At 39.3% G+C, this 14000-nt stretch overlaps 1 protein-coding gene across 1 annotated transcript; it reads right to left on the reverse strand.

Annotated features, from left to right (window-relative positions):
- Positions 1 to 1845: 1845 nt before the first annotated feature.
- Positions 1846 to 13888, reverse strand: LMOD2 (leiomodin 2). Its single transcript, XM_058189900.1, has 3 exons — positions 13482 to 13888; positions 4998 to 6530; positions 1846 to 2229 (listed from the first exon to the last, which is right to left on the reverse strand). The coding sequence occupies exons 1-3, from the start codon at positions 13752 to 13754 to the stop codon at positions 2203 to 2205; spliced, it is 1833 nt and encodes a 610-aa protein (XP_058045883.1). The 5' UTR covers positions 13755 to 13888; the 3' UTR covers positions 1846 to 2202.
- Between the last annotated feature and the right edge of the window lie 112 nt (positions 13889 to 14000).

Below are 14000 nucleotides of genomic sequence, written 5' to 3' on the forward strand. Positions count from 1 at the left end.
ATTGGTTTGATTGATTGTTTATTATATACTTGGTTTCTCACCAAGGCTTATATGTGTCTCCAACCAAAAATGACTCTGAGCAGATCAAACTCCTTTCTGGCCATGACTCCACTTGATCTTCCAAGCTGTGAGTTCAAGGTAACCTGCTCTGCATGGGAGCCCATCTATCAACGATGGGATTCTACTGTGTTGCAATGACTCCTAGAATCAAGGTCTTGCTGGAATTGACTGTAAGCCTCACCCACCAAGGTTCTTATGGTCTCCTGTTCATGTCTCATGGAGTGGACATGCACAGCATAACCTGATATTACTGGCATATATGCAGTGTGTATACTGGATACCCACCTCATCTTTATGGATGATCTTTGTCAGTGACTTCATGTAAATATTAACCTGGAGAGGGGAAGCTGCCAAGCCCTGTCAAACATGTCATAATGAGCAGACCAAGGAAAACTATTGGAAGCAGTATATCTCATATGCAATCCTTATAGGCAGCTCAGAAGGGACAATGATATGACAGGCCACTAAATCTCATAATTCTCTCTAGTTCAAAGAGAAATAGAAAACTGGTAAAATTAACTTGCTAGTGCAATTTTATCTAGCTCAGTCTACAAGAAAATCACTGGGATGTTTCATCTATGTGTCATATGTCACTAGAGAACCACAATGTCCAATCATCGATTTTGTTAATCCTTCTTGTAAAACAAAATTCTTCTTATGAAATGTGTGCTAATATGACATACTATAATAAGGCTCCACTTGACTGGGGAAATCAACTTTTGAATTTTATAGCTGCTATTTACAACTGCTACCATGCACACAGATCATGGCACCAAGCAGTTCTAGCCTTTATTTATTTTATTTATTTATTTATTTATTATTTAGATTTTTATACCGCCCTTCTCCCGAAGGACTCAGGGCGGTGTACAGCCAGATTTAAAACAATACAATATACAAATTAAAGCAACAGTTAAAATAACATATTATATAAGTGGGCAAAAATTTAAAACCGTCAAATTTGACCCATAAATAAAATACCCCAATTAAAATTATTTAAAATTCAGAAAATTTAAAAAATTTAAAAAATTTAAAAATTTAGGCCAGTCCCGCTTGGATAAACAAGTGCGTTTTCAATTCACGGCGAAAGGTCCGAAGGTCAGGTACTTGACGCAAACCAGGGGGAAGTTCGTTCCAGAGGGTAGGTGCTCCAACAGAGAAGGCCCTTCCCCTGGGGGCTGCCAGCCGACATTGCTTGGCGGACGGCACCCTGAGAAGACCCTCTCTGTGTGAGCGTACGGGTCGGTGGGAGGCATAAGGTAACAGCAGGCGGTCCCATAAGTACCCGGGCCCTAAGCCATGGAGCACTTTAAAGGTGGTAACCAACACCTTGAAGCGCACCCGAAAGACCACAGGTAGCCAGTGCAGACTGCGCAGGAGCGGTGTTACCCGGGAGCAACGTGTGGCTCCCTCAATCAACTGCGCAGCTGCATTCTGGACTAACTGAAGCCTCCGAGTGCACTTTTTCATGTAATGATCATAACACCACACAAATCCTCACCAAATCTTCACCATAGAAAGATTCTTCTCAGGCTATCACTTAGTACTCCTTAACCAGTAGTGGGTTCCACTTATCTTTGCTACTGATTCAGAACTGTGAGCGTGTGTGCATGCATACTTTGGTCGCCTGCGGTGCTTCTGTGCATGTGCAGAACCTTCTGTGCATGTGCGGAGCGTCCATGATGACATCCGGGTGGGTGGGCAGAGCCTCCCACCGCTGCCACTACCGGTTCGCCTACTGTCCTTAACCCATATAATACTTTTCACAACAAACCAAGACAGAAACTGTTTTTTTCCACTTGGAAACTCAAAACGTATTTATTGCAAATGTATGATGCAGGCAAAGAAACACAGAGTATTGAACAGGTGCTTTTTTAATAGAAAAGACATGTTCCATGAAGTGCTACTTGATATCAACATAAATAACTACATAAACTATTTCTTCTGAGAAATCTTATTAAATTAAAAAAAAGTACTCTCCATATTTACAAAAACACTGTTGAATTCTTCAAAGTTTCAAAGGCACTTTTTATTTATATCTCAAATCTAAGAATGTACTTTTGAAGCCCATTTTATCACTGTAGAATGATTGAGTACCTCTCTGAGAATTTGTACAAATCTTCGTTTCATTGTGTTGGCTGACTTTTACCGCAGAGCTTCTGGGATCTCCACCTAAAAAGAAAAGTGTTTTGTTTCAGTTAGGAACATGAACTAGAATTAAAAGAATAAATCATCCAAGTAGAGAAAACCCCACAGATTTCAATGTCCTATTGTAATAGTAAAAACATATAGATGTTTTAGAAACATATTGGGCTTGATGACAAGGATGTAAAACAGTGTGATCTTAGTGTGAGCATATGTGATCAAAAATTAGAATCCCTACTGAGAGGTGAGGAGAAGCAGCAAAATGTATATCTTAAGTTGCATAGATTCATTCCTTAAAACTCATCAAATCCCCTCTTAAATTGAGGACTTTTCCATCCATTATTGCAGGGGTTTCCAGACTTGGCATCTTTAAAACTTGTGGGCTTCAACTGCCTGAATTTCTCATCCAGCAAGGTTGGTTATTGAATTCTGGGACTTGAACTCCACAAGTCTTAAAGTTGCCAAGTTTTGAGGCCCCTGCACTATTGGAACAGAATGGCCTTTACGATCTGCAAAAGTCATGGTAGCCATGTCACTTGGAATAACATGATTTTATTTTTATTTATGCTTTTCAAAAGTAGACCCCAAATTTTGGGCCACAGCTTCTACAGTGAGTTTGGCTTGGCTAATCTGAGGACAGAATTGAAGCACTGAACAGATGAAATGGGCATTTTATACATCTCAACTCCCCCTTTTCAGATTGGGGTTGATTTTTTCCATGGAAAGTTAGTCAAAATGCCATAAATGCTTGAAATTGAAAGGACTTTTGTACTTAGAATCCCTCCTGAAACATACATACATACATACCTACATATATATCTACCCTCACACCAGATCATCAATTACTCCAGTGCTCAATAGCCAAGATAACTTTTTAAAAAATGATTTAAATTTTTAAATTAATACAAAATGTTCTAATATGTAAAATTGAATCATTGTTATATGGTTTTAAAAATAAACTCTCCCATTGTTTGTAGCCTTTTCTTATACCTCTTTTCCTTTCCTTCCATTTTCCCCTCTCTAAGTATTTTTGATAACTAAATAAATAATATTTACCTTATAATAAATAAGGTAAATATTTGGCAGGCAGTAAATTTTATAAATAAGTAATTTTTTATAAATAAATATTTATTTCTGTTGTGCTGAAAAAAAAAGTGACTCCAGGCTACAAAAGAATTTGCTCACTCTTTCGCCTAAATTAAGCTGTTCTTGGAGCAAGTATACTTAATTCCAATGACTATTTGGATAATATGAATGCCTTACTTTGTCAAGTGCACATTGTTGCTTATCTGTGCAAATACAAACAACAAAGCTAAGTAAATGGACAACTGGCAGAATATTATAATGTAGATCAACCAAATGTTAAAATAGACCTGATTTCTGAGCTGATTCTTTTAATGATTACATTTCCCTTAAAAGGGTAAGTAGATACACAATAAAAATCAGATCTTCCTTTTATATTACTTTTCTGGATATCTATCAATTACTTTAGCACATTAGAACTGAATTGTAGAACTCTCACTGACATATATAGTAAGTGTCCTCTTTATAGAATTGATTACCCATAGGAAGGTGGGTTTGGTTGTTGTTGTTTTGCTTTCACATCCTGTTGCCATAACATTACCATTCCAATTAGAGAAACTGACTTACATGATGTGTGAAGCATTTTCCGAAATCAATTGTGTGAGTGCTCTTACAAATGTCAAATTCTATCATCCCTAATGTGGGGTGATCTGCTAATATAAGAGAAATATGACTGAACAAAAATGATTTCCCCTGTACAATTTCAAAAATGCAAATAGCTTTTGAACCACAATAAAGGTTACAGATTATTAATTATATTAGAAATTCAGGTCCTTCAGTAAAGATTGATTGATTATTTGCCATAAGGTCATTTTGAAATCTATTATCTATTATATAGATAATATATAATAGATAATATCTATTAGATATTAGATTTGTTCTTGTCACTGTACAATATGAATGTCATTAGGACTGCGTGAAATAGATGGAATGATCAACTACATAGCAGTTTAAGACACTAAAATATATATTTTACGTTGCAAAATTCCTCCCTTTGTACGATTCAGGGGAAAGATGACTCCATTTTCTTTTCACTGAGCAATTGTCCGAAAAATCACTTAACCTTCACCACTGAGGGACCAGAAATGGTTTGCTTCCAATTCATCTTGAACACTGAGGTTGCCTCCTATCTTTAAATCCAAAGCTGGTGCCTCCCGCTTGATATGAGAAGATTACATGACTCTTGAATGTCTGGCTGTAATTAAGATTTCTCTCTTGTAAACCAAATTAGCTGTCCTATCTTTAAATGCTAGTTCACTTTAAGACACAAAATTGGATCAAATAATAAAGTAGGATGGAAGTGGGAATCAAGAACGAATCTAAAGATGAGTAGACCTCTTATTTTGCAGAAAAGTTATTTTTTAGCCCAAAGGAGAAATGTGAAAGAACAGCAATGAAAAATCAATGATTTGTAGGAGCAGTGTAATTTTGTTTCATATCCAAAAATGCCAGCTGAGAGGGTTTGAGAGACTGTTCAGCAAGAATCTCTTTCTATGGAGTTCCTTCTTGAGGGTTCTTATCTATCAAGGTGATCTCACTATCAGCGCTCAATTCCTACAAATTCCCAGAGGCAAGTTAAGGAAGTACTTTCTCTTTTTCAACAAAGTGATAAAAAAAATTATTACCTTATAGATAATCCTTTGAAAAAAGAGTGATTATTTTACCAACTTACTTCCAGTTCTAAATCAACTCCTGAAATTACAATTACTTACCCGCCTTAGCTGCTTTATATTACTTCCACGAATTGCCTCCATAAGATCACTGTGGAGTGATCTTACTGGGGTAGAAGGTCGACTTGAAGGACGTGACCCTTCTTCTGATATATTTTCTGGGATGGACTTTAATGAATTTTTAATTTCTTTTAATATTGTATTCTCATATTGTTTATTTTTCTTGCTTTTTTTCTTCTTCTGCTTATTTTGTAGACCCCTCTTGGCACTTTCCTGCTGTTTTATAACCTCAGCAATATTCCTGGTGGGTGCTTTTTTCTCTACAACTATTTGAGGAGGAGGAGGTGGTGGCGGAAGAAGAGGAGGAGGAGGTGGAGGTGGAGGAGGAGGAGGAGGTGGAGTTGGTGATGGAGGTGGTGATTGTGATGGGAATGGAGATTGGTTTTTAATAGCAGTGGCTTTCTTTAAAACCTTTGGAGAAGGCATAGGTGAACTTTTGGGAGGTGAAAGTTGGTTTTGAGGAGCTGAAATTTTCTTAGAAATCTTTGGAGAAGACCAAGGTGAACTTCTAGGAGATGAATACGGTGAAGAACCAGGAGTTCCCTTCTGCAGTGCTTTGGTCTTTGGATTGAATGCTCCATCCCAACTGGACTGTTGTTCTTTCTGTTCTTGCATTCGTTTCTGCCTTTGTTTATCCATATTTCTTGTCAGAATGCTTGTCATACTCATTCTTGGTCCAGCAAGCTCAAAGTGATAGCCTAGTTTCACAATAGTAGTATTGTCCCTTAAAAGTTTAACCATGTCCATTTCAGCCTGACTGCCCATTATATGCCTTTGGTTATGGAATCGTAATTCTGTTAAAACTTTGTTGTTCTGTAAAGCCCTCATGATTGCAAGAATTCCTTTGCCTGTGACAAAATTAGAATCTAGATTCAGACTCACAATATGTCCATTCTCCTTTAGCATACCTGCAATAGCCATTGCAACATTGTCATCAGCATGAGTATTAGCCAGATTAAAAGTCTTCACTACAGTGTTATTCCGTAGGGCCTGAGCAAAATGTGTTAACATCTGTGGTGTCATATTTTCAATATTGTTTAAATTGACCTCAGTAGTTTCAGTATCATTGTTCCTGACTTTTTCTAATGCATCTTCAATCACTGTTGGATTTCCACATGGATGCATGGCTCCCATCCTGTAGTTCAAATATTCCGCTTCCTTTTCATTGTGACCATTGGTAACAATTTCATTTTCATTGTAGTTTTTAAGTTTAATGTTGAGTGAAGTTTGCTTCTTACTATTTGGAAGTTTTTCAAACTCTTCAACGGATTCCTCTTCATCATCTGTAGTACTTGCTTCTTCTTCTCTGTCATCTTCTTCATCTTCTTCCTCTTCCTCATATTCCTCATTGTTCTTCTCATCCTCCTCATTCTCATCCTCTTTGTCCTCTTCATCATCTTCTTCATTATGTGCCTCTTCAGAAATTTCACTGTTGGTTCCTGTAAAATATTCTTCTTTAATTTCTTCTGACTCATCACCATCATCTTCTTCTTCTTCTTCTTCTTGCTTATAATCCTAGAAGGGAATTAAGGTTTAGTTATGATCAAAAGTAAATGATAAAAATACATTTTATCTATAAAGGTCCTCAAATTTCATTCCAGTGAACTTTCGTGATGATCTTTCCCAGATAATTATTATAGAAAAATTATGCGCCGTGATGAGTTTTGAGAAGCAGTACTCTCAAATTCAGTTTTGCATAAAAATACTCCGTGTATTTAAGCATCTGATCACAATTTATTGAAGATGTTTGAATTTAAGAATGTTGTGATTATGTGTCATAACATCTATTAGAAAGTGTTCACAATATTACTGAGGGTTAATAGTGCTCTAACCTCCATTTGCCTGTAATTGGATATTGGATATTTTCAGTGAACAGCACTCTGGGAAGTGACAGCTGCAAGTGGTGATTTTAAAATCCCTCAAAGAGAGAAAGTTAGGTTCTACCATGTCCACCATGTTTCTGATCTTGAATGAGGAAAATAAGAAATGACTGGTAATTGAGTAATTTCTAAAATGTTTTACTTAGCATAACATGTAATTCATTTATTCTTCTAATCCAAAAGGGGATAGCCTGAAATTTTATCCTGCAGAAGATCCCTGTAAGCATTGCAGAAAATTCCTAGAAAGCTAGCTCAGTGGGTGTTTTTTTTAAATTATTTGTTCCTTTCAAATCAATCTTGATAGCTGCTGACTACACAGAGAAGTCTTTGTAGTTTTCCTGGTAACTTTTGCAGAAATGGTTTGCCATTGCTTCCTCACTATGGCTAAGAAAGAGTGACTAGCCCAAGATAACCCTATTGGCTTTGTACCTAAAACAAGACTAGAACTCATGGTCTCCCACTTTCTAGTCTAGGCCTTTAACTCATTATATTGGCTCTGGTTGATTTTGTTACCAGACTATAAATTTTTAACAAGAGTAAATTTATAGAACACAATTAATTGTAAATAAATATGAATATAAATACATTTGTTTTTATTTGTGTATATGACCTATTTATAGATTTTTAGCATGCCACTCAAAGTCCAGGTCAGATTTTTGGACAAGAAAAAGTTGCTCGTCCCCTTCTAATCTGTCTAGCTGTCTTCTACACTATTAGAACAGGACAAAATCAGTACACACAATTTCAGTGTTGACATCTCACATAGAGATATGTCAATGAAAGGAAAAAACGGTTGATGTTATCAGTTTTGTTTCTTCAGTGAGTGCTTCCTAATTATGTGATTTGGATCCCTTCTTTGCTAAACTTGCATTGACAACAACCTCTCTTTTTTTTGCTTAAATTTCACCAAAATACTCCTCTCCACATAAAAAGCATTAGGATCCTAATCCAGCCCTCTTAATTGTATAAGCAGTTTTATCACTTTCTCCCCCAACTGCTAGCCCTAGCCTCACTTTATCAGTTCTAGAACTGAAATGAGGGAAAAAATCCTGGAAGAATACAAATATCTATATTAATAAGCAAGGCCATGAAAAAACTCTGATATTCAAATTCTGGATCCAGCAATTAAGCACAGAGAATTTAGACCTCCCATTATTGCATATTCCTCTTCAAGATGCTACAATTAGTTTTCTTCCAACCATGCGAAGTTCCCAGATGAAAAATGGAGTATCAGCAGTATACTCAAGGCCATTAATTATGCCTAACCTGTCATTGTTCTCCACTTGCTGTTACACAGGCAGACACCCACAGAGTTTGTGTGTTTGTGTATGCGTGCGCTTGTGCATGTGTGTGTGTGTGTGTGTTGGGACAGGGAGCTAGAACACTGTTGAACTGTAAAAGAATATTATCTAGGCAGGCTCCAAGCCTGCAGTGTTAGTGCTTTGTCTTTAAAAGTTTGAAGCTTGAATTACAACCATTGGGCTTGAAACACAGAACAATTTCAGAGAAGTGCCAAGCAATGTCAAGTGTAGGTTGAAATTAAGTCTAGAATTAACTGTGCTTGTACATTCCCAGTTCCAGACATAATGACTGTTGTTGCTATTTAGGTATACTGTTGAATTACATAACTCTAAATCCTGCTCTTTTCGTCATTACTTTTTTCTTATTTGGATTATAATTGTTTATCATTGCTTGTTACTGTTATTTCGTTCTGCCCTTGGAAAGTCGGGATGACCAGTAGCTATAAGTATTGGACTACATACCAACACCCTGGCTCAAGCACCAGGATAAATTCCTTCAGACTGGTTCTGATAAGAATGAAACATGACTCTATCAGTTCAGAGTTAAATAAAGACCTGTAATCTGGATACTGTTAGGAATGTTATTCTCTCTTTACTGGTTGTCATGTTTCATTCCAATTTTCTGCTCTAGAAAAACAATGTTTTGTTATAAAAGATATATATATATACATACATACATACATACACACACACACACACACACACACACACACACACACAGTGGTGGGATTCAGCCAGTTCGCACAACTTCGGGAGAACCGGTTGTTAACTTTCTGAACAGTTTGGCAAACTGGTTGTTAGAAAAAATCATTAGGGCAGAGAACCAGTTGTTAAATTACTTGAATCCCACCACTGCATATATATATATATATATATATATATATATATATATATATATGTCTTTGGTTATTCGGGTTTTCTCCCGCGTAAAATTGGAAGTATCTTGGCGACGTTTCGACGAAGTCTCATTCGTCATCTTCAGGCTTCAGCTTCGTGCTTCTGGGAGCAATGTGTGATCGCAGCTGTTTGCTCCCAGAACCTCCCAGAAGCACGAAGCTGAAACCTGAAGATGATGAATGAGACTTCGTCGAAACGTCGCCAAGACACTTCCAATTTTACGCGGGAGAAAACTCGAATAACCAAAGACCTACATACAAACACCTGCGAAAACCTCAGAATATATATTCTGGGAAAAATTGGTAATATTTGGCTAGCTAGAGAGACCATCTTACCTGTAGTTATTTAGACATCTTTTTCTTCTAGTTTAATTTATTATTGTCCAACCAAGTATTTGTAATTTTCCTTATATTTTGCTTCATCCCAATCTTTTGATAGACATGGGTCAATTTTTTTCCTTTCTTATTATGGCTGTTAGGGTCAGCACAGTGTTCTTATGATGAGATCACTGATAGAGACTGGGCTGAAATTTGAAATGTATGGCCTTTGTTTTGGAAGTTAAAATAGGAAGAGGTGAATTTATTTATTTATTAATTAATTAAACTTTTATACCGCCCTTCTCCCGAAGGACTCAGGGCGGTGTACAGCCAAGATAAAAAGCAATAAATATACAAAGTTAAAAATCAATTTAAAAAACTTATTCAATGGTGGCCGAATTAAAACCATCAAATTGACAAACCTAAAATACCCCATATAAAATTACAGAAGATTTAAAAATTTAAAATTAAAATTTAGAAATTTAAAAAGTCTAAAAAATCAGTCCAGACCCGCTTGAATAAATAGGTGAGTTTTTAATTCCCGACGAAAGGTCCGAAGGTCAGATATTTGGCGCAAACCGGGGGGAAGGTCGTTCCAGAGAAGGCCCTTCCCCTGGGGGCCGCCAGCCAGCATTGCTTGGCGGACGGCACCCTGAGGAGACCCTCTCTGTGGGAGCGTACGGGTCGATGGGAGGCATAGGGTAACAGCAGGCGGTCCCGTAAGTACCCGGGCCCTAAGCCATGGAGCGCTTTAAAGGTGGTAACCAAAACCTTGAAGCGCACCCGAAAGACCACAGGTAGCCAGTGCAGACTGCGCAGGAGTGGTGTTACCCGGGAGCAACGTGGTGCTCCCTCAATCACCCGCGCAGCTGCATTCTGGACTAGCTGAAGTCTCCGAGTGCACTTCAGGGGTAGCCCCATGTAGAGAGCATTGCAATAATCCAGGCGAGAAGTGACGAGAGCATGAGTGACCGTGCATAAGGCATCCTGGTCCAGAAAGGGGCGCAACTGGCGAACCAGGCGGACCTGGTAAAAAGCTCTCCTGGAGACGGCCGCCACATGGTCTTCAAACGACAGCCGTCCATCCAGGAGAACGCCCAAGTTGCGCACCCTTTCCGTCGGGGCCAATGACTCGCCCCCAACAGTCAGCTGCGGTTGCAGCTGACTGTACCGAGATGCCGGCATCCACAGCCACTCCGTCTTGGATGGATTGAGTCTGAGTCTGTTTCTCCCATCCAGACCCATACGGCCTCCAGACAACGGGACAGCACTTCGACAGCTTCGCTGGGGTGGCCTGGGGTGGAAAAGTACAGCTGAGTATCATCGTACAGATGATAGCTCACCCCAAAGCCACTGATGACCTCGCCCAACGGCTTCATATAGATGTTGAACAGGAGAGGCGAGAGAATCGACCCCTGTGGCACCCCACAAGTGAGGTGCCTTGCGGTCGATCTCTGCCCTCCTGTCAACACCGTCTGCGACCGGTCAGAGAGGTAGGAGGAGAACCACCGATAAACGATGCCTCCCACTCCCAACCCCTCCAACCGGCGCAGCAAGATACCATGGTCGATGGTATCAAAAGCCGATGAGAGATCTAACAGGACCAAGGCAGAGGAGCAACCCCTGGCCCTGGCCCTCCAGAGGTCATCCACCAACGCGACCAAAGCTGTCTCCGTGCTATGCCCGGGCCGGAAGCCGGACTGGAACGGGTCTAGATAGACAGCTTCCTCCAGGTACTGAGGAAACTGCCACGCCACCACACATGCCATTTATGTCCATAATTCTTCTTAAAGGCACAGTTTAAAAAAGCTGTCGAAAGATAGATTTTCTCATTAGAGTCATTTAAGCTCTCTCGTTCTTTCTCTCTATTGCAGGAGTGTCATATTGGATTTCTTCGAGAGTTGGATCAACATTGTAGATCTCCTCCAAGAGCCAGGGGGCAGGGAGCAGGGGGAGGAGATTGGACGGATGCCTCCTGCAGCGCCCTGCCGGCCAAAACAAGGCATGGGGGGGCCGCATGCGCCCCCTCCATGCCCTGTTTTTGGCTTGAATGGCCTCCTGCAGCCCTTTACTGGCCAAAATGGGGCACGGTGTGTGTGTGTATAGCCCTCCCCACACCTTATTTTCCCCCTCCATGGCCTCCAGCAGCACTCTGCTGGCCAAAAATGGGCCATGAGAAAACCAAAAACAGGCCGTGGGAGTGTGGGGGTGCATGCAGCCCATTTTGGCCAGCAGAGGGACTGCGGACCGGTCCTTTGATATTTCCAGGCTGGCCCCATGGGCCTGATTTAACACCCTGTGGGCCAGATGCGGCCCACCGGCCTTGAGTTTGACACCCCTGCTCTATTGCTTGCTCATTATCTGTTTTCTACATATAGTCTTCACTTATCAACTGATTATTTTGTGACAGTTCAAAATTACAAGAGTTCACAGTTCCAGAACTCTGATGGCTGCACACACACTATGATCATGTGATCAGATTTTTGGCAGTTGGCAACTGGCTTGCATTTATTTATTTATGGCCATTTGCAGTGTTCTACAGTCATGTGACCATGATTTTTGCTGGTATTTACTTCAGGTTTATGGCAAAAATTGAGCATTAGATAAAATGGATTTGTTTAACAACTGTGGCATTTGCTTAACGACCACCGCAAAAAGGGTTGCAAAATTGAGTATAGAGACATAGTGACCCACTTAACATTTTATAGCTGTACTTCTGGGCTCAGTTATGGTCATTAGTTGAAGACTATCACTATGTATCTCTCTATCATTCTTTCTATCTTTTATCTACTGTAGCTACCTGTCTCATCAATCATCTATAAATGTCAAACAGTCATTTGTATGATTTTTATTTATTATTTATTTGATTACTATAGTTGCCCATCTCAACAAGTGACTCTGGGTGGCATACATGTTTTGATTACAATACTTTTTGTACATGTTAGAAGTTGCAGTGCTCCTTCCCATCTCATTTTAACAAATTGCTCCAGACCTTTTTCTGAGTTTATAAAGCTTGTATTATGAACTTTTTAAAAAAACTTTAGATTTGGGGAGCTGGAGACAGAATGGGAGGGATAAGGAGAAGGGGAAGGGGAAGGAGAAGTGATGGACAGAAAATTGATAGAGACTTGTTGATACATCAAGAAACAATTTTCAACAGATCAGTAAAGAACTTCAATTACCACCATGTTTAATACTTGTGATGAGATTTATGCCTGGCCTTATTCAGGCAATAAATTTATTCTGATGATAAAAAAGAAGGAAGTATACTTGCATTGTCCTCACTTTGCTATATGTTCAATATGCCAGAAGTAAATATTTGAAGTGCAGACTTATGTATGCCACTTTCTTAACTTCTACCACTTTTGTACGATTTGAAATCCTGGAAAATGTGATGTACAAAATAATAGAAAGAAGTAGATTGAAGTTAGCATGCATATCGCCACAGGCCCTCATCACATGAATTATTTGAAAATCTAAATAAGACTCTTAAATATTCAGGTCCTCTCCATGTATATAATAATACATGAAAGGCAACCAATAATTAGACTCTTCCCTTGAGTCATCATTTTGTACTAGCTTCTGTTGCTGGACTTTTCCTTAAAACAGATTAAATGCTCTGAGTCTGAAATGTGGCAGGACACATCTGTTATAGCACAATGCTAAACAGAATTTGATATTATATGTGTAACTGAAACTGAGATATGAGTGAGACATTTAACAAAAATACATAATCATTCCAACTGTGGCCATGTCAGTACTTCTCAGCTTGTGCTTTGATGACGTTTTTGGATGTTCCTTCAAGCAAAAAGAATATTTGTATGTAAAAAAGATCTTCACAGTGTAAATTAACATCCTGGGAAGCAGAGTTCTGAAGCAATGAACTCATTGGGATGATAATTTAATAGCACAGAGGAAGAAAATGTATATTACTCTACAACTTATATACATTACTAAAGTTTCTACTCTTGATCAATTTGCTGTTTAATTTGATGGAAAATACAGAGCAAGGAAACCATTCTACTGAATAAGAGTCATTTCTGGGCCAAATGAATGCAGTTATTCTCCTACCTGTTCACATGCCCCCATTCTCTCTTTTTCCAGAAGTTTCTTAGTCTCCCTTTCCCAGTAGGCCATCAGTGCTTCCCGGCTAAAAGTTCCTGTGGGAGTTTTTTCTGTTAGACTCTTTTGCCTATGCCCCACAGGAAGGCTCCGGTCAGGCTCAATATCCTCCAACTCTTTCTCCAGCTCCTTCAGCTCCTCGTCAGTAAGAGAAGCAAGGAGTTCATCTTCATCCAAGCTTTCATATTTACTAAGCTCTCGCCTGTAGCCAAAGCCAGACATGGTCCCTTCTGTTATCAGGCTGATGTAAAGCTGAAACTACAATGCAGCATTCACGGAGACTGAAACCAAGGCGCCTTCATCTGCTTTGGTTGGCAAATGTTCACCCCCCCAGTAACTGCAGCACCTTTTAAAAATATTCCTAGGGGGTTGCGACAATGCACGGAAGGATGAAAGCATGGTCTGTTTTAAGCATCAGACGTCAGCAAGAGTTGAGCAGAAAGAATGTCCCAGTGCACCAGTGTCTTA

The sequence above is a fragment of the Ahaetulla prasina genome, chromosome 7 (assembly GCF_028640845.1).
Source record: "Ahaetulla prasina isolate Xishuangbanna chromosome 7, ASM2864084v1, whole genome shotgun sequence".
Taxonomy (NCBI): Eukaryota; Metazoa; Chordata; class Lepidosauria; order Squamata; family Colubridae; genus Ahaetulla; species Ahaetulla prasina.